Source organism: Rhea americana, unplaced genomic scaffold (assembly GCF_003343005.1).
Source record: "Rhea americana isolate MKP2758 unplaced genomic scaffold, rheAme1 scaffold_318, whole genome shotgun sequence".
Classification (NCBI taxonomy): domain Eukaryota; kingdom Metazoa; phylum Chordata; class Aves; order Rheiformes; family Rheidae; genus Rhea; species Rhea americana.
Window position 1 is genome coordinate 671,751 of NW_028186444.1, and position 23,641 is coordinate 695,391.

Below are 23,641 nucleotides of genomic sequence, written 5' to 3' on the forward strand. Positions count from 1 at the left end.
GTGTCGTAAAAACGCAGTCAGGGCCCGACAGTGGTGGAGGCGCGTCCGCTGCCTCCTTCACAAGAACTTGTTTGTGTTGCCGGGAACCCCCGCGCCTGGGGACAGGATGCTCCTCGTCGCCGCTGCCAGCGCGGCAGCCCAGCGGCGCAGGCCGAGGCCGGCTCTCCCCAGACCCGCAGGCCGAGCGCCCGCGCGCTTGTCTCGCAGCAGGGACCGGGCAGGCAGCCCCAGCGCAGGCACGGCTACGGCCTGGGCCGCGGGCATGTGCTGTGGCACCGGGGTCYGTCCCTGGGGCCTGATAAACGCCAGCCCACGCGACCGACAGCTGGGCTGAGGGCAGAGCACGGCCGCGGTAGCTGTTCAGTCAGACTGCTTCTGCACGGGTGACGAAAGATTGACCTCATCTYTCAGGCATCCTTGTTCGTGTAAAACACACAGCCCAAGGTGCCTGGGATGGGCCACCTCTAATCCAGAAACAAAAGGGAAGATACTGAGTGTCGCCCTCTCGCACCACCAGAAAGGGGCAGCAGAATGCCGTGCTACTGCTGTGTTTCAGAGTATTCTTGTGAATTAGAAGCCTAGGAAAAAGACAGCTTAATTCAAATCCCTGACAACTCCCAAGTATTGGCAAGGCTGTAATTAAAGCACAAACACACTTCGAAGTAGCTCTCTGGGAACTCTGTCCGCACCATTCCTCCCTGCTTTCTTTTCATCTCCAAGGTGAAAAAGGCAGGCTGTCCGATCCTGAGGGAAACAAGCCCTTCACATTGAGCTCTGTGACATTTAACAGCTCAGGCAGCTACCAACAAAGCAACAGGCAAGTACATTTCAGCAGCCTCTGCAGAGGCTGTGGTAAGAAAAATACTAAATTCTCTCCCCTTTGCATCTCTTGTAAAATGTCCAGTGCTTTCAGCTCCTGCTGACTTCAAATGACTGGAAGGATGCTCCACAGCAGGCAGGATTCACCCCTGTGTCTGCAGTTCTCTGGTCTTGAGCCTTCCTGGGGAAAGAAGAAAAGCTTTGAGGAGCTGGCAGGGAAGGGGCTGTGGTGAAAGCACCGAAGGATGGTTTCTGGTGATACAGTTCTGAGGATCTGCAGTGAGGACCATGCACCAGAAACCCACAGCACACCAATGCAAAAATGGTGGGAAAGGCGCTGCCCTGTGGGGACCCAGTTAACTCCCTTCATGTTAACTGTTGCCATGCRCAAGGATGCTTTGAAGCACAGAAGCTGGTCTCTCAGCAGGGCTGGTCCTGCTCCTGCAGAGATCAGCAGCAAAACATGTGTTTGACTCCCATAGGAGTTGAGTGGGATCATAACTAGTTTCCTATAAAGCTTTAAGCCATTCTGATGTGTTTTTCAGCTCTATGGGTATCTGTCTTAGAAGGATGTCACTGTAACTAGCAAAACACAAGGAGGTTACATGCAGTTTTCAGTGGAAGCAGCATTTTTGAGGCATCTGTCAGTGCTGAGGCAGGTCAGGACTGCTGGCAGCATGACAAGGCCTGCAGGGAGCTCTGCATTAGCTTCTCCACATTCATTATTTCCTCTTGGCAGGGATTTGAGGGCAACTCCTGCTCTCTGACTCCTAAGCGCATTGGAGTTATCCTAAGTTATGAAGGCATGACTTTGGATGCCCTATTATGAAAAGGCTCAGAGAGGCAGCTGTCAAAACAGCTGCATTTCAGTTGCTTTCCTACTCACTGAAATGAGGCTTAATCGGAAAAAGCACTGACTGATCAAACCKGGTACAGGATTGGTCTGCGCCCTAAATCAAGGGGCACAACAGGGAGGCCAGACAAAGTCCCATCACACTTGGTGCACAACAGGAGAAAGACATGCRAATTCAAGGGGGTGCTCATGTGCTCAACAAGGGCCTGGTTAGGGGAAAGCCATTGTACAGTAAACAGGAGCAAGAGAGTACAGTAGGGCAAAAATAAAGCCCCTAGCTGCAGGGGTGGAAGGGATACAGGTTTGTTCTATTTGGGTATTTACTGGTTCATTTGCACCCCTATTTTAATGAACCACTAGCAAGATGCTTGATTACAGAGTCATCTCTGGGGGATTAAAACAGAGGCAGGAGGGTTTGGGATGGGCACTCAACACAAAGCTGGCCAGCACCAGTGTCCCTTTAGGGTTTCCCAGTTTCCTCTTGTGATGCTGGTGGGATTGGCAACAAGCACCAGCCTGTAGAGCMGAGCTTATGCCTGCAATAGCACAAACACAAGGCATTTTACCAAACCCTAGGATGGGCAATTTATTAGAAAACATACAGAGAAAGATAAATTGGAAAGTAACACGGAAGCAACAGAATTGGTAGACAAATATGAAAACTGCCTAAGAGCTGGCTAGCAGCTCACCAGACCTTGCTCCTACAGCGCAAGCTGGAGAGACCTTCACTCAGTTAAGGATGCAGGCAACTGGGGGGCGGGAGGGGCAGGTAGCAAACCGTACCTTACCCCTACATGATTGCAGCTGTTTGTAATAGGGATATGAGGTGCCTCCAGGAACCATAATAATAGGGGCAATGAGCATGTTGCAAATGAAAACTTACAAATAGTGTGTTGTGCAGGTTTCCCCCCCTAATCCAAAACAGCTGAGCTACAACAATTGAGTGCTCCCAGGGAGTGTATTTCAGCTCTGGAAGTTGGGTTTCAGCACAAAGAGCCTTGCTGACAGGGCAGGATGTTTTGAAGGTCACCCTTAGTCAAGCCACACCACCATGGGGAGGCCCATGGGKCTCAGCCACCTGACCTCTCGGGCAGGGGAACCCCCTGGGGACCCATGTCAAGGGCTCATGTTGTACAGAAACTGGCATGTGAGTCCCTCTGCTGAGCAAGGTCAGATCATCCTTTTGCCCTGGCTCCATGCAGGCCCTTCCAGAGCACATGTGGGTCCTCTGCTCTCTCCTCGGGCCTCTGGGTAGGCAGCTGAGCATCTCACCCAGCATCAACCCCAGAGGTATATCATCTCCCCCAGCCCTTTCTGCACGTTCCTGCTTTCCAAGTTTCATTAAATAGCTTTTGAAGAATCATTCCCTAGATATGCTAGGCAGCCTCTGACCAGCTGAATATCTCCATCTCTCCAGCTTTGGCTTCCCCTACCTCTTTTGCCTGTTTTGATATTCACAAACCAATTGTATTTCCAGTCATTAGGAATGTTTAGTGCTCTGTACTTGAAGTAGGCGCTCGCGGAGCTGTTCCCCCAGCCACTGACACCAACCCTTTGCAGGTTCCTGTGACCACACTGTTCCCTTGGAATCTGCTTCCCTTGAAGGGCCAGCTACCCACTGCCCAAGTACTTTTATCCACACTGGTTTTATCCGGTCTCTGGATTTGTATCCACCTGCAGGGACTCATCCCAGGAGAAATACGCTTTCCATTCCTGACGCAGCTCCGAGGACRCAAGACTCCTCAGCCAATGCACGAGTCTCGAGGCAGTGTCTTTGCCTCTTGAGAATGAATACAGTTTTTCTTTCTGAAAACACTGTAAATCACTATTGATACACACACGTTGTTTCCTTTGTTACTTCCTAACTACATATCCTTTTCCTTGTAGGCTACAATGCAGCGAAGCTCGCACAGCTCCTCCGTGGAAGTGCGCTTTGTTTTGTGTAGGCTGTCTGAATGCGAAGTGGGGAGAGAAGGCGCCTTCCCTGCCTGGCAGGGGATGTGCCAGGAGGGTCCTTTCCAGTCGGCTGGTGCCAATACATCAGGCCCAGGTACAGCCTGCAATTTATGCATACAATTACAGCAATTTCATTTTGAAATCAGCCCCATGAGACCTGCGTGAAACAAAAGGGTAACGTTTGGAGGAGAAAAAAAATCCTGACTCAGACTTAGGCAGAGGAAAYGCTTGTTCTCTGCACCTCGGTGATAAGATGGCAATGAAGGGGAATAATAATAATAAAACCCCACATATTTCCAGCTCCCTTCTTTCCAGTAGCACCAACATATATTTTGAAGGGCTTCAGTGCAGGTTTTTACTGCAGAAAATAAACAGTAAAGTCTTTCCCCCTCAAAGCAGCAGAATGAGAGCAAACATATCCAGATTCCCTCCAGCCTTGGCTCCCCCCATTATACCCTCCTTGCTCAGCCAAGCCCCGCCATCACCCAAGGATATGGAAATGCTTGGCGTGAGAGCAGCCAAGCCCTTCATTCCCAGAGCAGGGTGCACCTGAGACCTCATGCCTTTATGCAAGCCCCTCAGCCCCTGCTTACATGGAAAGGCATGGGGGCGCTCAGCTCAGCCCCCCACCCTGCTCCCCTCTGCCTCTCCCTGCCCCTTTCCCTCCCAAGGCAGGGACTGCCCCATTGCAACCCACAGTCAGGGCAGCAAAGCCCCAACTGTCCCCTCAACTGCCTGGAGGCCCCGCAGCAGCCCTGCTGCCAGCCAGGTCCATCCTTGAGGCCAGGCTCTTCGCTAGAGCAAGTGTTTTAGAAACAAGGACATGAGACACTTTAACAGGAATTCACAGGAGACTACAGGAAAGGAGGAAACACCAGAGAAGGCCCCCCTGGGCCACAGCCAGCGTGACACTGAGACCGAGGGCCAGAAAGCCAGGAGAGCACCACAGCCACCTTAACTGCGGGGCCGGTAACTCACCACTGCTCGAGCCACATCCGCAGCCTTGCTGCCTGCAGGCTTTGCGAGCTGTGATCACAGAGGGCTCGGTGCCAGCTGAGCTCTCTTCTTCCCCATGCTGGCAGGCTGCGGTCACACAGTGACCCGGATCAGGAGGCATCTGCCGCACCTTTGCGTTTTGCCAGGCTGATTTCTTCCCCCAGCCAATTCCCTGCACAGCCGCACAGAAAGCTGCAACCCAAGCTGGGCACAAGCAGCCAGGCCAGCCATGGAGGCAGCTTAAATTGATTTCAGTAGCATTGCAGCCAATTACAAACCCAAAGTCTTCGCAYATGATTTCCCCCTGCAGGAGAAGCYGAAACCCCTGGGTGTCATTAGCCACACGCCGCATGGCCCAGAGGCCAGCGCAGAAGACTGCTCTGAATTGCCTCTCCTGTGGCAACCCTTAATTCAGGAGACAGCTCCAGCAAGGTCGCAGGGGAGGTGCTGCACCGCCGGCTCAGATATATCTGCCCCTGTCACCTCCGCTGTCTCTCAGCATCCCATGTGGGCAGTGTCCTGCCTGCAGCTGGCCAGCTGGGTCTGGGCTCAGCAGGGCAGGAGTGGTAAAATCATCATTAAAAAAAAAAAAAAAAAAAAAAGAGGTAAATTGGGGGTAAATTCTGACTTGGAGCATTTTCCTTGGACCATGTCACTCTCTTGTTTTCAGTCCATGAGCCGTGCCTGTTTTCAAGCCTCTCCTTACCCAAAATGAGTGAAACCAACTGTAATCTCAGCTTGAGCGTTTTATGCTTCAGTCCTCTCTTGGGGAAGTGAGTCCCGCACGTCAGCTACACGCAGCATTTTGGTGTCCTTAGAGAGCCAGGGGACATGGCAGAGTTGCTCCTCGAAGCCGGGAACCTGAGTTCCTTGGTGGGAAAGATCAAAAAGGACACCAAAAAGGGTGGGGAAAATGATGAGATCAACACCAAGCTTGTTATTTCCCTGGAGTCATCTCGGATGCTTCCTGTTCCTGTCCTTTTTGGAGGCAGAGCATCAGTTAGCATATTGATTAAAATGACCTCCACCATTAATCTTTGCAATGCTTTTTCTCCTGCAAGAGAGCGGGCACTTTTTGCCGTTGCCTCATTCTGGGCGGAGGGAGAGAGGGACACGGACGATTTTGAAGATCTCCTACCCAAAGACCTAGTTATTCTGTCTGTTTTTCCCTCACAAACTTCAGCAGCAAGAACACATAAATTGTGTGTCATAGCTGCCTTTTCATCTGTCCCGGGAGTTATAGACTGCACACATAAGACAATTCATGTTCCTCTGCATAATGAGGTGAATTTTATAAATCATAAATCTTCACTTAATATGCAGGTGGTGTTTGCTGCCAGGTTTAGGAAAACTGATGCAGTTGCCAAGTTCATGAATGTCATAAATCATTCATGCTAAGGTAGTCTGCAATTGCTCAGTCCTTTGAGACAGACCAATTTCAAGGTGGTTGTTTAACACGCAAACGCGATCCTCATTGATTGTTTATACAAATATATATTTTCATTACGTTTTTTTCCTCTCCGCTTTTTTTCGTCTTCAGCTACGCCCCAAAGAGTCCCCCGCTAGTGGTGTCTTTCCAGTCTCAAAATTCCTCCAGAAATGCATTAYCAAATACGTAAAAATCTGGGGATTGGTAATAGAAAGAGCCGCCAAATGCTCTGAAAACAAAGCTTGGATGTCTCAATAAATCCTGGCGCATGTAATTAAAAGAGAGGGCGCGAGAGAGCGCGCCTCAATTCTTCACAGGCTGGGTTTGGACATACACTATTTTCCGCAAAATTGCCATTAATTAAGGGTGCGCTGATCCCAGCAGGGTGTCTCGTCTCTGCTTGAACTGTAGCTGCCGTGCGCGCGCGAGCAGGTAATGGAGCGGCCCCGGGGAATCACAGGCGGGCGGCTGCTCGGAGCCCCCGGGAGGTGCAGGGTGCCAGGGTCGGTCTCGGCAAGATCCGCAGAACAGGGCATGGTCCCGCCGGCCGGAGCAGTAAATTAAAGGATATCGAGGGAGGCTGAGAGTCCCCCAGCACTTGAGAGGGTCTGCTACTGCAAATTGCGTTAATTTGGAGTGCATCTAAGGAAACTGTGTAGGTGGGAAAAGGCAGAAAATTTTGACTGCTGCTCCTAGCTTCCATCATCCTTCGCTGGCGTAATTAACTCATCACCAATAATTCAGGCACTGGGTTGTCTCTTTTCTTTCTCCGTGTGATCAGCCAACAAACGCTGAAGTTTCTCAAGTTTATTCCTTATTCAGGATTATTCACTGAGTAGTTTTTGCTGATACCTCCTGAGCTGGAGCTCGCTCCTCAGCATCTCGTTGCAAGCATGTGCTAGGCAGAGTTGGAAACCTGAGCTCAGCTGGATCRTTCTGATGGGATACAGAGGGCTCTTGCCTTGAGCTAACCAGCACRAAACCGAGAAAAGGCTCTTAGGGAAAACCGGACGTGAAAACTGCCTTGCCACAGACGCTCTCTAGCATTTGTTTTGGCTCCCAACCTGCACTGAGATGTCTGTGATTTCAATATTACTCTTCACGGTACGCCGCTGGTGTCGTGGTCCTCAGTATAGGCTCGGGTTTGTAGAAATGTCTCGTTTTCATGAACGGCCCTGCCAGGAAACTGAGTCACGGGGATAGTAATGAAAACTGGGCACGGGCAGCGACGAGGAAAACGTGCCGCTTCGTTTCCGCGGCTCCTCGCTCGGCGAYGCTTTCACCTCCGGCTCTCGAGGAGCCACCCGCAGAAGCACCGTCCTGATAGCAACGGCGGCAGCTGACCCTTCGCAGTACCCCGGAGCTAAGACAAAACCCCGCAGCGCGGCTCGGCGCGGGGAAGCGTCCCCTGCGGCCGGGCTGCGGTGCGGGCAGCCTGGCTGCCAGAGCCAGCGCCGAGAACCGGCGATGAGCCCTTAGCGGCCGATCGCTAAAACCCAGTGAGCAAAAACACTTGAGCTCCCCAAAATCTGGCAGTGGGAAAATCCTGAACTGCCAGAGCAAGCTGTTCTCACCTGGTTCCCTGAGGAAAGGAGGTTTCTGGGGTTGTATTTCCCTACGGATGCTGAGGTGGGAATTCAAGCCCTGCAGCGACCTSCCGTTAGCTCTTCATCCCTGTCATCCCCGGCCAGGACGGGGAAGAACCGTATCTGCAAACCGCCGCTGCTCGCTGAGGTGCCTCGCGCCGGGTGAACCCCTGGCCGGTTGGGAGCAGCAAGAGCTGAGGGGCAGGACAGGGGAAGGGGGGCAAAAATAAAAAGATAAAATTGCAAAAGTGAGGAAAGGGCGAAAAGAGGAACAGAGAAAGTGCTCCAGCAGCGCRTAAGACCTTGCACCTTAGCTCTGAGACAGGATCTTTCAACATTTTGTGCTAAATGAGTGAGTCCCTTGCAATGAGCAGCGCCGGTGACCATGTGGTGACCACGTCTGGAGGGCAAAGGCTGCCAGGTCAGGTCTGCTCACGGCTTGGCCAAGCGTCACGTGCCTTGGGAGAAAACATGGAGGAAAAAAAATCACAGAATCCTGCAAGGGCTGAGGTTGGCAGGGACCTCTGGAGATCATCTGGTCCAACCCCCCTGCTCCAGCAGGGTCGCCTGGGACACGTTGCACAAACAAAAGCCCACATCCACATCCTTTTTCATTTGCCTTCTGATTTCTCAACAGGTAAGCGAGTATCTGTGCAAGCAGAGCAGCCGCACGAGCTTTATATCCTGCCTCGGGTAAGTGCAGAAGCAGCTGATTATATATACTCAGACGTTTTCAAAAACTGCTCATTCGTGAAAACCAATCTTTTATAAAATAATGAATTGGGAGCTTTCATGGGAATTAATCGCATTCTTGGGAGCGGGGACATTGGGGAGAGGGCAGATGTGGCCGAGGTTTGCAGGCTGTCCGCCTCCCCTGGTCTCTCCCAGCCCAGCTGCAGGTGGCTTTCCGATGCCCAGGCTGTGCCAACTTCCCACTGGACCCCRAAATGCCGCAAAAGGAGGGCAAAAYRGCTTCAGAAAGCGCTCCAGACTCGTGCTCCAGCCCCTGCCCTCCTGCGTGGCACGGTGACGGGCGAGCGCTCCCGCGGCGCCCTCGGCAAACGCAGTGCCTCCGCGYGGGCGCGCGTCCCCGGGCAAGGCGGGAGGGAAAAGCCACCTTGGCAGGAGCTTCSCGGAGCGGGGTCACCGGCGTGACTGAGCGGCGAGAGCCCCCCGGGCGGCTTTGTGGGCAGCGCGGGGACGGGGCTGCGAGGCGGAGCGCGAGCGGACGGGGTGGCCTGTGCCCGCGACTGCGTGACGGCCACCCCTGCTCCGCCACYGCTTGGCTGTTGGCCCTTCATCTCGGCTCTGGAGACCCTGCAAAAATGAGTTTGATCCTTTATAGATCATTTAAATGTTCTAATGAGACGCCTTGAAGATASGAGCAAGCCACCTGACACTGTGCGACACGAGGCTTTCGCCACGCCAGTGATTTTCCTGGAGGTGCTTTTCGTCTCTGGCTGCTGGAAGCCCTTGACGTGCAATTTATTGCACACCCCCCTCCAAAATGTGATGCTTTTGCTGTATCTTTTATATAAACGCACGTTTAGTTTTGAGTTATTCCAAGAGGCAGGCACTCGCCTYGGTTGAATCTGCCACGCAGAGCATAAATCACAATTCTGCAGCAAGTTTCCAGGACCACGCTCCTGTGCCTGGGGGTACAAGTCACTTCTATTGACTTCAGTGCAAGTTACTCATATCCTGCAGTGAGACAATTGGGCCCTGGAGACTAATTTGCTGTTGATTAAAAGCAAGAGACTAATCACAGCCGGCCCAGTGGCGCGGGTGTGCGCTGTGCGGCCTCCCCCCCATGCCAACGCGCCGGCCGTGAGCCTGGCCCAGACCTCGGCCGCTTCGGCTCTCCCAGCCCGCGTTGGCTCGGCACGGTCGGGAGGGATGGAGCGGAGGCAGGTGAAGGCTTCCAGGGCCGTTGCAGCTCCCAGTCGCTCCTAGCAAGTAGCCCGAGGCCGCGGCGTGCGAGGGCTGGCGCCTTCGCCCGGGGAGCATCCGTCCTTTGAGCTGACTGAGCATAACGAGCGAGAGGCAACCATGCAGGAGGCCTGAGGACATTTGCCCTCGGCACGCTGAGCGCTGCTCTCCGGGGGAAGAGCTGCGACAAGAGGTGGGAGATGCCCAGTGATGGAGCAGGAACAGATGGTCCCTCTCAAGGAGACCACCAGGACAGTAATTACGAGAGACAAGGAGAGAGTTACTGGCCCACGTGCAAGAATTTGTCTGAACAGTCATGGGAAGCACTAACCTCTTGGGACAGTGCCGGAGAGGGTGCAAAGGGGCTGAGGCCTCCTGCTGGCACGCTCGTCCTTGGCTTTGCGTTATGCAGTGCTATGTTATTCAAAGTTCAAAATAACTGAGTTATTCAACTCAGTTACCGTGCTGTGTATCCCAGCTACTCCTTCRGGCCGAGCTCAGTAAGATACAGAAGTTGAGTGACTTTGGTTTGGGGTTGCCTTGGCTGCATGGTATGACCTGAGGCCACCCAGTGTGGGCTGGATGCGACCTGGGAGCGCCTGTTCCCACGGTGCAGCGGAAAAAAAGTGGAGAGCAAAGCTCAGACTTTGCGGGTGGTTTCCATCCTCTTTTGCAAAGCTCTGATTTTATGCTCTATTGCCTCTCTACCCTGTGCCTTCATTTTTCTACTCTACTGTGACCATTTATTCCCCCTAGAGTAGCTCCCGATGAGGAAGAGCGCTGTGGAGGTTAGAAATTAGTTTAGTTAGAGCTCCTCTCCCTTGCTGCCTGCTCACATCTGCCCTGACTGCCTCTGCCGGGGGTGGAGGTTGCACGAGCAGCTTCCACCTCTCCAGAGCCCTGGCAGATGGCCCTGGTGGGGAAGATTCTCCTTGTAGTGCCGGGGATGGTAGTGGGCCAGGTCCTCTTCTCTCTAACCTGAAAGGACCCGACACYTCTGGGCATCCTGCTGCTCCAGGCGCAAAGTCGTTTCGGCCAAGCTCACTCAAGACAACACAAGCGAACCGTCGCCGGAGCCCTGCCGCCTGCGGCAGCCCCGGCCATGCTGCCCGCGCAGCCTTGATGACGCTCCTGTACCAGCCGCCAAAGCACAGGCTGCTCCCGGTGATCTCATTTCTTTGAGGGRCAAGTTTCTAGGCAGCTTTCCCTCTGCCTTCGCCCCTTTGCAAGCTACCTGCCCTGAGGGMGCGGTGCTAAATCCACGGGATCCCAGTCAAGAGCGGGAGCAAGGGCTGCAGAGAGGCAGGGGAAATGGAGAGGCGGGCAGAGCTGTGCCACCCCCGCCCGAACAGGGCTGCTTTTCCTGCGAGTGAGCCATCCCCAGGTAAAATCCCGCACGTCGTAGGCTCTGCAATGCAGCCGGAACTGAGAGCTGCAGGTGACAAATCAGAGCTAATTAGACCTACTAATTAGATCACTACTAGAGCACCCCCTCTGCTCCATGTGCACTGGGGTTTGCCCTGGGGTGGGTTATGCAGCTCCAAGATGTGCCAGATGTGCGCGTGTCCTCGGTGGCTCCGGTTGCTCGGTTGGAGGGGTCGGTGCCATCCCACGGGTCCAGAACATGCAAATACACGCCAAAGCCAACCTCGACCAGACGAGTTTTTCAGGCAGCACTCCTGCTGACTTGGGCAGAGCGGCAGCACTTTCCAGCGAGGGCACCGAGCCAGGATCATCTAACAAAGATATATTACCCTGCCTAGTTATTCAACATGGAGACTTCTTCATCCTGCCTTCTCCAGGTGGCTTGGTCTGGGCGCATCAGAGCAAACCCATCAGCGTGCTCGCCCAAAGCCGGGCAGCTGGGCACATGCTGGCAGAGCAGGCGGTGGGCGGCTTTTCATGACGCTGTGGGGCTACGGGGATGGGTATCCGTGATTTGAGAGAGCGATGTGTTGGGAAATGGCTTTGAGCTTCTTCACCCTCCCCAGAGTGGCTGCTTAAAGCCAAAGCCTCCCCCTGGGCTGCACAGGCAGTGKCACCTGGGTCCTGGAGCTCCTCGTTTTCCCACCTGTGAAATGAGGATAGAGGTGCTGCCAGCGTGAGGCTCGTGGTTAGACATGACATGCAAGGAGGGAAGAAGTTTGYTTCTGTCCTTGCAAAACATCCTGAACCCCTCCTTAACCGACCCTGCATTTATTAGGATGGTGGCTTGCTCCTGGTGTCCGACTGTGACGTTCCGAAGGGAGCGACATGGACATTTAGACTTGGTTGCGGTGACCATCAGCGTTTGTCTCGCAAGATGTAATGTTGACCAAGGCAAACATACCCTTGAGTCAATAAAGTTTGCTATTTTTATCAGCAGACCTTATTAGCAATGCCAGATTAGGCTATAAGGCCCTGATTTACTGGAGCACTTAAGCCGGTGCCTAACTTTAAGTACACAAGAAGATCCATTGAATTAGTGGTGTGAAGYTGGACATTCGTAACTAACTCGCTGAGCGAGGACCTACATTATTCATCCGAAACTGCATAATGTGTTCTTAGGAAACAACTTGTAGAAAACTCTCTRCAAATCCCAGCTGAAAGGGCATCCTAAAACCCTCGCTGGGTGGAGAGGTTAGCTTAGTGAGCAGTGCATTAAAGAGAAGGCCTCTCCGTGGGGAGGACCCTTGGGTGACCTTGGGGGAAGTGGAGGCAAAAGTGAGAGGYRAGAGCTGGCCTGATGAGCTCCTGCGAGAGCCCCGTGGGTCTGCTTCATCGTGGTGAGGACGGACCTGAGCAGGGTTGTGGATGCATGTTCAGAGGAAGCCCCTGTACAAACTCTTGCGGGGAGAAGAAGCCACACGAAGGGCTTGGTTGGCCTTGGTGTGTTTTGGGGCCCTTGGGGGTGGCCTGGCTGCTGCCCTGTGTGGTTGTGTGCCCTGTGTGTCCCCCCGACACGTTGGCTGGCAACCCTTTACGAGGTGCAGGGCGGGCGGGTAGTGTGTCACAGTGGTGGGGTGGCCCCCAGGTGGGGACAGCTGGAGGCCCCAGTGTCTTGGTGCTGGGCGCAGGAGGAGGCGGCTGCGGAGGGCAGTGCTGTGCGTTGGCAGTGCCGCAGGATGGGCAGCTGAGGAGCCCTGGCAGGTGAGGCTCTGCCTTGGCTCGCCGGTGGGGTGAGCCAGGGACGCTGGCAATCTGCTGGGCTCTGTCTGCTGAGCTTCAGGCCTTGCGTTTCCTCAGCTCTTGGCAGGATCTGCAGCGAGGATCTTGAGTAAATGCCAGGGAGTGTTTCTCTGCTCTGCGATGTGTCCCAAGCATGCTTTTCCCTCCTTTCCCCGTGTTTGCTTTCCCTAGGGAGAGCTTTACTTTGCAGCTGCGTTTGCTGAGGGAGGAGGAAGCTGTAGGAGATGCTTGTTGCAGGCTCGAGGCTTGCTGGCTGCAAACTCTTTGGGTGAGCAAAGGCCTTCTGGAGAGCTGGTCTCCGGAGATGGACAAGTCTGTAGTTGGGAGCTGACTTTCCAGGGGCTGAAGCCTTTCTGCGCGCAGTCCCCTAAGGCGAGCAATGCCTTTCCAGAGGAAAGCCGAGGCAGCAGGGGCCTGCAAGGCACACGCAGCCCAGCTCTCCCTCCTTCCAGCTGCCCTCTGGGTGAGCCCTCCCCTCGGGCTGGTGTCGCGTGACGTGCCGCGGCAGGGCGGGGAGAGCGCGGGCCACGCTGCACGTAGGCGTCGGGCGCTCGGGGTGGTGCGGCTAGGTGCTGGCGGTGCCGAGGCGCCGGTTCTCGCGCCCGGCTGCCCGGGCACTGCTGGCGGAGGTCACCTCCCCGCTCGGTGCTCCCAGGCAAGCGAGCCCGAAGGGGCTGCTAACGTGGGGCGCTTTCTGGCAGRGAGAGCAAAGAAAAAACCCATGCAGTGATAGTAGAGAAGGGTTCAGCACCTCCTAGAGATGTTAACGTTGTTCATCAGAGCGGAAGGGATTTATTCAAAACGCGAGCCACGGGCGGAGGGTTCGGCGCCGCGCACCGCCGTCCCCCCGGCTCGCTTTCTTCCCCGGCTCCGCTTCGCCGCTCCTCCGCCTCGGCTTGGGATCGGCGGGCAATCAGCCCGCCTGTCGTGCGCACCGGCCCTGCTGCTACTTTCTTTTTTTTAATGTCATTTTTTTTTAACTGCCTGCAGCCAATTCCTCCAAGGTGGGTTTCGGGCTGAGGGAGAGCCACCGCTGCCGGCGGACCCGCGCCACAGCCGTGCAGGAGGCCCCCGCCGGCTGTGCCCACCCGCCACCCTCTCTGCAAAAACAGAGAGGGGGAGGGAAGTGCTGGAGGGGCAGGCAGGGGGGAGCTCGGGTCGCCCCGTCATGTTTTCTGTCCCCGCATCTGCAATTACCGTCCGGAAGTCGCCGGTAGGGCATTGCGCGGGGAAAGCAATACGCGCGCTTGGCTGCCAGCGGCCAGAAGGCGGCTGGAAAAATGAGCTAAAACAACACGGTTTTGAACCGTTTCCTAAAACGTCATGCAGAACTGTATGCTTGCGGCCCCGTTCTGCCGGCTAGGGGAGAAGACCGCAGCTCTGCGGTCAGGCAGGGCCCGTGCCTGCATCCCCACCCGTACGCGGGCGAGCGTGCGTGCCCAGAGCCGAGCGCCGTGCCGGGACAGGGGGCYGGTCCCGGGCTCTGCGTGCCCGCACTTGTGAATCGGCGTGGCTCTGCGTGCCGGAGCGGGCGAGGAGGAGGAAGAGGATGCGCAAGCCTAATGGCCAAGGCTCCTTCGCGTTACGGTGGGCACTCAACATCCAAAAGCTGGGAGAGCCAAATGTTATGGTCCCCTCAGCCACTGTTATTTGTCCCCATGTGTATTACTAGTATTTTGTATTAAAATATATGCTGTTAAATTTATGCCTTTATATATATATATATATATGTAATATGGCTGAGTTATGGTTGCTGTGGGAACTATAACTTTCTTTTTTTTTTTTCCAAGAGGCTGTTACATGTCTTATTATGTTGTATCATCTGGAGGTTGGCTGGAAAGGGGATTGCTGCTGTTAATCCTTCAATGTGGAGGGCTGATTAAATCCTGCTGTCCTCTCCTCCGGTCCATATCTGATATGGTCCCTAATATCACAGGATCTAATTAGGCTTCTCGTTTGGGGTAGAAAGCCCAGGTTCAGGAAGATTTCATGTAACAAAGCATCRGTATGAGTTGTCCAGCCCCACCAGCGGAGGGGGACGTGATGAAGCTTGGCGCCCTGGGCTTCGTCTCCTGGGGACAAACGCGTCCGTCGCCACCCAGCGCCGCGTCACACGCCGAGCTGGGGCAGCTCCGCACAAGCGGCCTCCTGCTTCTCGGCACCAGCGCTCGGGAGCTTTCTCGTGCCCCCACGCATGCAGAAGCAATGCCGGGCGCTGCCGGCGCGCCCGTCCCGCCGAACCGCCGCGGGAAGGGCCCTGGCAGGATTCGCCTCGGAGAGCCGGGGCCTCCCGCTGCCTTGGCAGCGTTTGTGTTTCGGCTGACGCGCGTCGCCGAGGTGGCTGGTTAAAGGCTTTAATGGGTCGTGGCGCGGGATGATTTGCTAGGAGGCTACCGTAAAAGGAGCAAAATGCTGCTTAGTGACTTGGTCACTGGAGGTATAAACAAAGAATGYATTTTGCTAGCACATGTCCACTCTCATTGTAACGAAACACAAATTGCTCACAGAGAAACTGCTTTAGGATACAGATGTCTGCGMGATGCTAAATGGGCTTCTTACCGTTTAAATATTTACTCCTTTTCTTTTTAATTTGCAAAATGCACCCGTGTATAAAAGCTTCAGTGCACAACATTTAAAAGGAAGGAAAGTGATTTCTAGCCCCACCAGGCCCCTTCCCTGGCTAGTGTTACAGCTAGGTCCCCCATAGTGCCCTAAAGAGCAACGTGTTTGGGCTTGAATGGGCCCAYGGAGATGAATCTCCAGGCACTAAGAGACTACGCCAGCTCCAAATCACAGCAGGGCTAATGCAGGGGYCGTTAGTCTTCTGGCAGCATCAGCGTTTCGTGCTACGAGCTCAAGCGGGAAGGCGGCTGAGACCCAAGCAGCAGCCCTGGGCATGCCACCCTGGGCCAGGGCAGGCATGAGAGCTACCCGTCCCCAAATCCACACTTAATGTGTTTTTCAGATCTCAGGAAATCTGGCAGTGAAAGAGGTTTTTCTTCTAGCACATCCATCCCAACCGGTAGAGGGTCGTCTCTCCCGGACGGCCTCAGATGTACCCTGGACACAAAGGCGGGCACTTCAAGGGGCTTCAGGGGGAGGAGGGAGGACACCTCCAGCCTTGAGTTTCCAAACTACCAGAGCAACTACTCTGATTCTCTGCTCCTGTGAGGTTCTTGCATTGCGATGCCTCCTGGCAACGTGGAGTTGGGCAGAAAAGCCTGCTCTCCCCACCGAATTGTGCAGGGCACCCCTGTAATTTGTATACRGGCTCCACAAAGGAGCTGTGGGAGCCATGGCTGTACTTGGACCCTACACCTGGCCCCCTTCCAAATCTCTGCATCCCTGCARCATTATCTTCCACACGTCCCCTTTCAACAGGTTTCACCGAGTTCGGCAGTGCCTCTCCGCAGCCGGGCAGGAGGACGAGCTCCTCGTTCCTGGGGACCTGGCATTTCGCTGCGGCCGAGCCCTCTCCCTCTGGTCAGGGCAAGRCCAGAAGATGGGACGAGGCCCACGGGCTCTTCCCAGCTGGCCAAGAGTGGGAGACACATGGTGTAGGAGAGCTGCTGTGGGGACGGGGGAGGCTTCAGAGCGATGCAGGTGCTGCTCTTCCAGTTGAGCRCGATTTATACCCGCTATAAATAATCCTCTAACTGAAGCTGCAGGAGAGAGTTAGTTACAGAGGAGGGACGAATCCCACCGCAGGGTAATGGTCCCCGCGTGACTAATGGTTGCAGTGTCCCTATTTTGAGGTGGTCACAAGCCAGCGCTGGGACAAGGCTGCTCAAGGCGGGGGGGGGGGTGTCCCTGCCTCCCCGGCCCCAGCACAGGGCAAAAACTGGTCTGCCGGCAGCCCAAGCCGCTCGCCCACCCCGTCCGGCGCGAGCTGCTCTCCGCGGCCCCGGTGACGTGCAACACGGCCGGCTCTGCGAGGAGCTGATGGAAAAGTACTGCAGCGCGACGGCGGTGACTTCCCTTGCACAAGGCTGGTTTTTTTTCAAAGTTATTTATGTACCAAATGTACCCGGGTTGCTATTGTCTCCGCAGCTCCGTTTATTGTAAGGCACGCAGCATGAATTTAACATCGGCTTCCTGCGAGCTCCGGCGGGCTGTCCGCCCCGCGGTCGGCGCTCGCGGCACGGGAAGCAGCGGTTGGAGCAGGCCCTTGGAGCCGGGAGAACGCGCCTGCCTGGCCGCCGCCGAACTGCCGCGTGACCTCGCGCCGGTCGCGTGCTGCAGCTTTTAGTGGGGCCAACGCAGAAGTCGGTGTTTGCTTTCTAATTTGTTTTTCTTTTCTAGGAAAAAGCCGGGCGGAGGCGGAAGGCAGGCACAAAGGGGTTTGGGCTGCTCCGCTCACCGGGGCGGCTCTAGCAGGCGCTGCGGGAGCCCCGGCGGCTCTACCCCGAGGAGTCCYGTTGCCTGGGGCTCACGCGGAGCCGCCGTCTGCCCCAGGGCTCGTCCCAGCTGCGCAGCCTTCTCTGCCCTCCGGTTTGATCCCTCTCACGCGGCTGCGTTCCCCGGAGCCTGGGGTGTTTGCGTTTACCRTTGCATCGCTCTGCTTTGGAGTTTACCCTCTGCCCTTCTGCCTGGGATTTTGTGGGATTGCTCTGTGGTTTGCAAGTCGCTTCCAGCCCGTTGCACCTGCGCACCGCCTCGTCTCTGCATTGCACGGCACAGCTCCATCCCGGCTCTGCTTTGCATCGTTTATCACTTCAGCTAATTTTTTTCCTGGTGACTGGCTGGAGGAGGGATTTGCACCACCTGCTTTGATGCCCTTTGCCTCCGACCACTGCTCCATTTCCTCCCGCRTGTTCCACCTTATCCTCCCTTTTCTTCTTCCTCTTTCCTCCCATCCCCCCCCAGCGCTGTTTGTTACATTTTGGCTTCCTGATGTTATGTTGGGTTTTATTTTTCTTGGCACCGGCTCTTTAGGGATTTCACTYGCATCATTGCGGCCTGAATTTGTGTTGACATTGTTAGGTTGGTTCTTTCCATCCTGCCTGGTTTTCCTTTGGAGTTTGCATGGTTTTGATTTTCCGCGGCGCTGTTTGGCGATGGTGCTCCTTGACCTTACACCGTAGAGTTTTCCCTTCGCGTCGCGCGGCTCTTCACAAGTGTGCGCTGGCCTCGGGCGAGCAGAGGCAGAGCCTGTTCTGGCATTTCTGGGCCAAGCTGGAAAAACGTTTCGGAGCCGCTCTGCGACACAAGCGGCTGCTGCCCGGTTGCACCCATGCTGCGAGGGCTGGAGCGGCTCGAGGCAGCRCAGGCTCTCCGGGGAGCCCGGGCCGCTCGCTCCTGTCCCCAGGTTTGGGGCTCTTTGAGCCCTCCAGGCGACTCCTCGCATGATCCGCCACCGAGTCGGTGCCTTCCCTCTGCTTCCAGCAAAGTCAAGGGAACGCCGCTCGTCCGCCTTGGCGCCCGAGGAGGGAAAGCGTTATTATTACTGCAGTTTACTCTGCTGGCAATGAAGGACCTGGGCAAATGCCTGGTGCCGTGGAGCTCGGCGCTCTGCTTGGGAGCTGCCGGTGAACCTGCGTCTCCGGACAGCGCTGCCGCGGCCCACACTCGCCCGCAGCGGGTCCCCAGCTTGCTGCCTTCCCCCGTGCGTTGCGGCAGCTGCTCTCTGCCTTGGCTTTGCCTGGCTAAGCAATCAAGGGCTGTGCGGTTCACAGATGGCTGCAGCCTCCTCTCCCTGCAGCTCTCCCGGGTGGGCCTTCACCTGGTCGTCATGCCGCAGGGCGCGTGCTGCCCGTGCCATCCCTCCTGCCTCGCAGACCTCTCCCGCGCAGCCCGCAAGCCTGCCCCAGCCACGTCCTGCTGGCAGCATGCCAGGCCCTGATGGACCAGTGCGACCTGCCTGCAGGAGCCGGAGCCCAGGGCAACATGGATGCCCACCACCACCAAGGGCACCTGCTGCTCTGACCTCCTCCTGCTGTGTGCACCTGGGGAGCCAGATAACTTCCCTGGCATCAAGTGCTTCCTCTGTAACGTCAGTATGTAGCACTGGAACAACACCATGGTTATACAGAGCTCAGATCRCTTGGGCATTTGTAGTATCTCCAGAGAGAAGCTTCATTATATGACCAAGTGTTTCTATGATGCACAAAGGAGGGTCAGTGCATGCCTACAATTGCTCCCGCGGATGGGCTGTGACTTCTCTCCTGCAGGATGATGGTAGCAGCAGAGCTCAGGTCTCCATCATGCAAGTTGCCAGTCCCTCACAGAAGATTTTCCAAACTGGCTGGGACATGCAAGGAGCTGAAGTAAACTGGAGTGGGAACGAGAGGCCAGCGGCAGTGCAGGGGGTCTGTGCTTAAACAGAAAGAGTACATTGGTTTCCAAATCYTTGCTTGGCACATCGCTGGCCCTATCAATAATTCTTATCACAGACCATTCCCTTGTTAAAGAGCTGCCAAAGTGGAGAGGCAGGTGGGACTGGGGCCAGACCACTGCCTAAGACTTGTGGGACACCAAATAACACCTAGAAATGTCCCGAGGTTGGGGAGAATCAAACATAGGTGGAAGGAGCAAAAATTCCTAGTGCTGCCACCCAAGGAGCTCTTCAGAGCCTCTTGCAGGGGCTGTACCGGGAAGATCCCCCTATAACCACTACACCTGCAAAGCTATGGGGCACCATATGGGTGCGAACATGGAGGGCTGTGTGAACACAGCTGGCTGCCAGTACTGTTGCCACATATTGCTGTGCTGGACTTTGTTCTGGAGCTAATGCCTACCAGATGTGAGCTAGCTGTAGAGCGACCCTTAGTGCTGTGCTCCTGACACCTGGAAGAGAGAGGCTCATGAGAATCTCCATTGCCAAGCACATCTTCCAGGTCTGATCATGGAGCTTCCTGCGAGTCTGCCAGACCAAGTTGATAGATTTGTTGTAACTAAGATTGCTGGCACTTCTGCTCTTGGCTGCAGATGCCAGCTTTTCCTCAAAGGAGGAGGAGGGAAGGGTGGAGTATACGTGATGGGAGCCAATACAGAAAACAACATAATCAGACATCCCGGATCTCAGAAGGACTACGGTGTGACATATCTGAACAGAACAGCATGTCATTGCTAACAGCTCTGTACTTCAGCTATCACTAGGAAGAGAAGGTATTTCCGAAGAGCGGATAACAGAGGACTCCGTGTCCTAAGTCAGTCAAGTACGCTCGAGGTCTACGTTTCGACTCCTTGGAAAATAGTGGCTGAAAAGAACTTGGCATGAAATTTCCGTTTGCAATCTCATGGGCTTGGGGAAATCAATCTCTTTAGAGCCCTTTGGAAACCTCAGTTTGATGGGTTTAAATATTTACTATACTTCTACACATCAGATCACARAATTACAGGGTACATTTTCCAAGGCATCCAGTTGGCTTAGGAAGCCATAAGTCTCTAAAACACACAGTCTGTGCAGGTACAAAAGAAAATATCAATCCTTAATATTATTGTGACTTGCAGTTGCAAAACCATGAGCTACTTTTGAAAATGGAAAAAATAAGGAAAAGAAAATTCTCATGACTCCAAACTATTACTGTCCTTGACACTCTGGGATGAAGCTAAGAGTGGAACGAGGAGAGGAAGGCCGCATCTCAGGCAGTTGTGCCCACCACCTCTTACTGTGGATATCAGCAATAGAAAGATCCTGTCTGGGATATATTTCCAGATGCTCCTGTGGTTTTGGAGGACAGGATTGGGGAAATTGGAAACCAAAGATAATGTTTGTCCTGCTCTATGGAATTTCCAAGGCGGTAATGTTAAAGTGGTAAGAGTGAGTATCAGCAGTTTTGGGGGTCCATTTTTTCCTACTCTTAGGCATAACAGCAGAACATCTATTTTTCCTTTTAAAGACACCTCTGATGTCACAAGTCTCTCACTTCAAGGAAGAGCCTTAATCAAACCCTTCTAAAAATCCAGTAAAAGACATTGCAGAGGAAACCTTCATCACTTTGTTACAGCGTCTTCCAAAGAAAGCAACCTGTTTGCCTGCTCCCATTTCCAGATCTGGACCCATTGGGCTTCTCCTCTCTTACATGCCAAGGTTAGCTAAAAATCCCCTTTTCAGCTTTACCTCTGTACACAGTTTATGTTGGGTGGGGGGCAGGGAGCTATGCTCAACAAGAAGTCCCCAGCTGTCCACCCAGCAGGAGGAGAAGATGAGGCTCCTGGGCCTCTTCTCCACCACCTTTGCACCCAGCATCTCTAGCATGGCAGAGGCCCCATCCAGCACAGATGGTCCTACAAAGAGGGCAAGATCTGAGGCACTGCCCTCACCCTCCCAGTTCAAATCCCTGACAAGATGTTCCCTGCCACTGAGAGCCTCCACCAGTCTGGGAGCCTGCTTTGCTTTCCAGGACACTGGAATCTCTCCCCTGATTGCTGTAATATACCTTGTTTACATCTAAAGCCTACAAACGATGCAGCTCATCACAGCCTGGAGTCATCAGCAGCCTCAAGGAGCAGCCTCCAAAGCAAACTGGCCACCACCTTGGCGGGCAGGAGATACAGGAGCGCAGTTCTCCTTCACAGCAGGAACCTGCACATCCACAGCCAATAGCAAAAACATCAAGCTTCCTGCTACAACATGTCAGATGAGGCTGTCAGGAGAATAAGCCAGAGGGAAACCTCTTAAAGGTGACCTGCAARGTCAGCCTAGAGCCTGAGCCAAGCACGGAAACATGGTGTTCAGAAAGCATCCGTGCTGACCCAGCCCTGTGGGCCGGTGGTATACCATGGGGCTKGGTCCAAGATGGACATCCCAGCTCTTATCTTCCAGCTGGGTGGCTGTAGGTCTGATGATGAGTAAGGGCACTTGCTCACTTATATCAGAGGCACCTGAGGGATAGTAGAGAATTTTGGCAGTCTTCTTGCAATCCTGGAAGGTCCCAGGAGCAGCCAGATGTGACTGAAAGACTGGCTCATAGGGGACATCACACTGAAGCCCAGGTGATGCCACGCTGTGCAGTGAGCCATCCTCCACAATGGGGAAGCCCATCATGTGGAAACCCTGCTGCAATTCAGGGGCAAAAAATCCTGCCAGACATGAGGCCAAAGTTACAGTAGTGCTTGGGCTGTGGAAAAAGCAAAGCAGCTCAAGAGGAAGGTGACAAGTCCCACCTGGCACTCGGAAGGCTGGATGCTGACTCGGGGCAATGCCAGCAGGCAGGGCCTTGCAGTAGAGCCACCTCACCATGAAGTCCATGCTGCTGCGCACCAGGGCCCACTGGGAGCACGCTGGTCACCCTGAGATGCTCCAGCTTTTCCACAGAACAGGGGCAAGAACAAAGATAAAAAAGGGAGCTGGATGGCTTCGTGAAGGAGAACTGCAAAGGATYCAGCCATTTAGACAGGCCAGCAGTGTCAGCTGGTGCCCAAGCRAACAGCCTGTTTGATATCTCCTGAGGGGAAAGGCATGAAGCATCCTTCAAGTTTGCCCGATCAGCTGGGATGTTCATTACCAGTCGTTATAGATCTACTTCATCTGTGYGTGCCCCACATCCCAAGGGGAGCCCCACTCATCCCAGGGCTCGGGCAGCCCGCTCCCCTTCCCTGCCGCTCATCTCCAGTGAGACCTGCGCTTTGGGGCCCCACGACACCCCGCACGATCGAGGACCAGTCTCCAAGCGGTCGACTGCGCAGGCCCCTGCATCGGCATTGGCCCAGCTGCAGATGTGCATCTTGGTGTGGGAACTGCCACGGCAAAGCTGTTGTCAGCAGGGAGGGCCAGGAACGGCTCTGCATCTTTGCGGAGTCATTTACACTAACACAAGCCGTGCTAGCGAGAGCTTCCACTGCTTTGCCTCGGTATAAATAACTGCCGGTGACGGAGGGCAGACAAGAAATCTCTCTCAGGGTAGCTCCTCATCCTGGGCCCCTTCCAGGGCTTGTGGAAGACGAACGCTTTCGATTCTGGCATTTGACYCCAAGCACTCAATAACAGAGCATCACACGCCTGGAAAACCAAGAAAGTGTCTCAAAAAAATCAGGAGGTATAAAACATAAAATAAAAGCTGGATCTTGTTTACCAGCTTTTTGCACCCTTGGAGGTCACATCGCCCAGCCTTCCCTCTTAATTTGAGGAGCTAGCAGCGTTAGGTGTTGTTTTCCCCACGCAAGCTGAGACGTGCGCACTCACTGACACCCACAAGGGTACGTTGCTGCTTTTTGGACCTTAATTTACCGGAGAGCCACACGAGAAAAACACCAAACACACGGTGCCTTTGGGGGTTGACCCGGTTAGCCTGAAGGTGCTCCTGCAGCCTTGGAGGTGCTCCGCTGCGCCCGCGGGAGCCGCTCGCCCCGGTCCCGCGTAGCCCAGYGTCCGACGCTCCTCGTGAGTTGTGCCACAAATACACCCCGCGCTTCACTGCAACGCCGGATCCGGGAGAACCRCGGAAAGCCACACACGTTGCCAAGGCTGCTATTGATTTTGATGGGCATCAAACTGGATGCTGTATCCAAAATGTTTGAAAACTAGAGAACAGGAGACAGCCAGTAGATAATCCATAGCGTAACACGCTTTCCCACAAATAACTGAGTCTACATCCCAGTGTATGTGAAAAGCAGGACTGCGTAAACGTCTGCCAGTTAGCTCAGAAGCTGAGAAACCCCTAGGAAACTCARTATCCCTTTTTCAAAGTCCACTTGTTTATTTATATATAAAAAGAAACATTTAAAAAACAAAACAAGTTCTCCACAACAAACTCCAGGCCTGTTCCGCGTGGCTCTTTCACCCGCACGGAAAATGCGGTGGGTGGAGGGGAGGGAAGGCAGGCGACGTGAAGGGAGAACATTGCTGGAAGGCTGCCTGTCTCCGCGAACAGCTCACCTACCGCCTTCTTTTGCGATTACTCCCRCTGCCGCTTGCCTCCAAGACAGCGGGGCGCGCGCAAGCCAAAGGAGCGAGTGGTAATT

At 54.5% G+C, this 23,641-nt stretch overlaps 1 protein-coding gene across 1 annotated transcript in view; it reads right to left on the reverse strand.

The window, feature by feature from the left end:
• The window catches only part of HSPA9 (heat shock protein family A (Hsp70) member 9), a 45,054-nt gene extending 23,125 nt beyond the window's left edge, over window positions 1-21,929 (reverse strand). Inside the window, exons 1-3 of the mRNA XM_085310355.1 lie at window positions 21,845-21,929; window positions 21,434-21,760; window positions 20,799-20,965 (exon numbers count right to left, since the gene is read on the reverse strand). Coding sequence (XP_085166481.1) covers window positions 20,799-20,965; window positions 21,434-21,760; window positions 21,845-21,929 — 579 coding nt within the window. The remainder of the gene's footprint in view (window positions 1-20,798; window positions 20,966-21,433; window positions 21,761-21,844) is intronic.
• Between the last annotated feature and the right edge of the window lie 1,712 nt (window positions 21,930-23,641).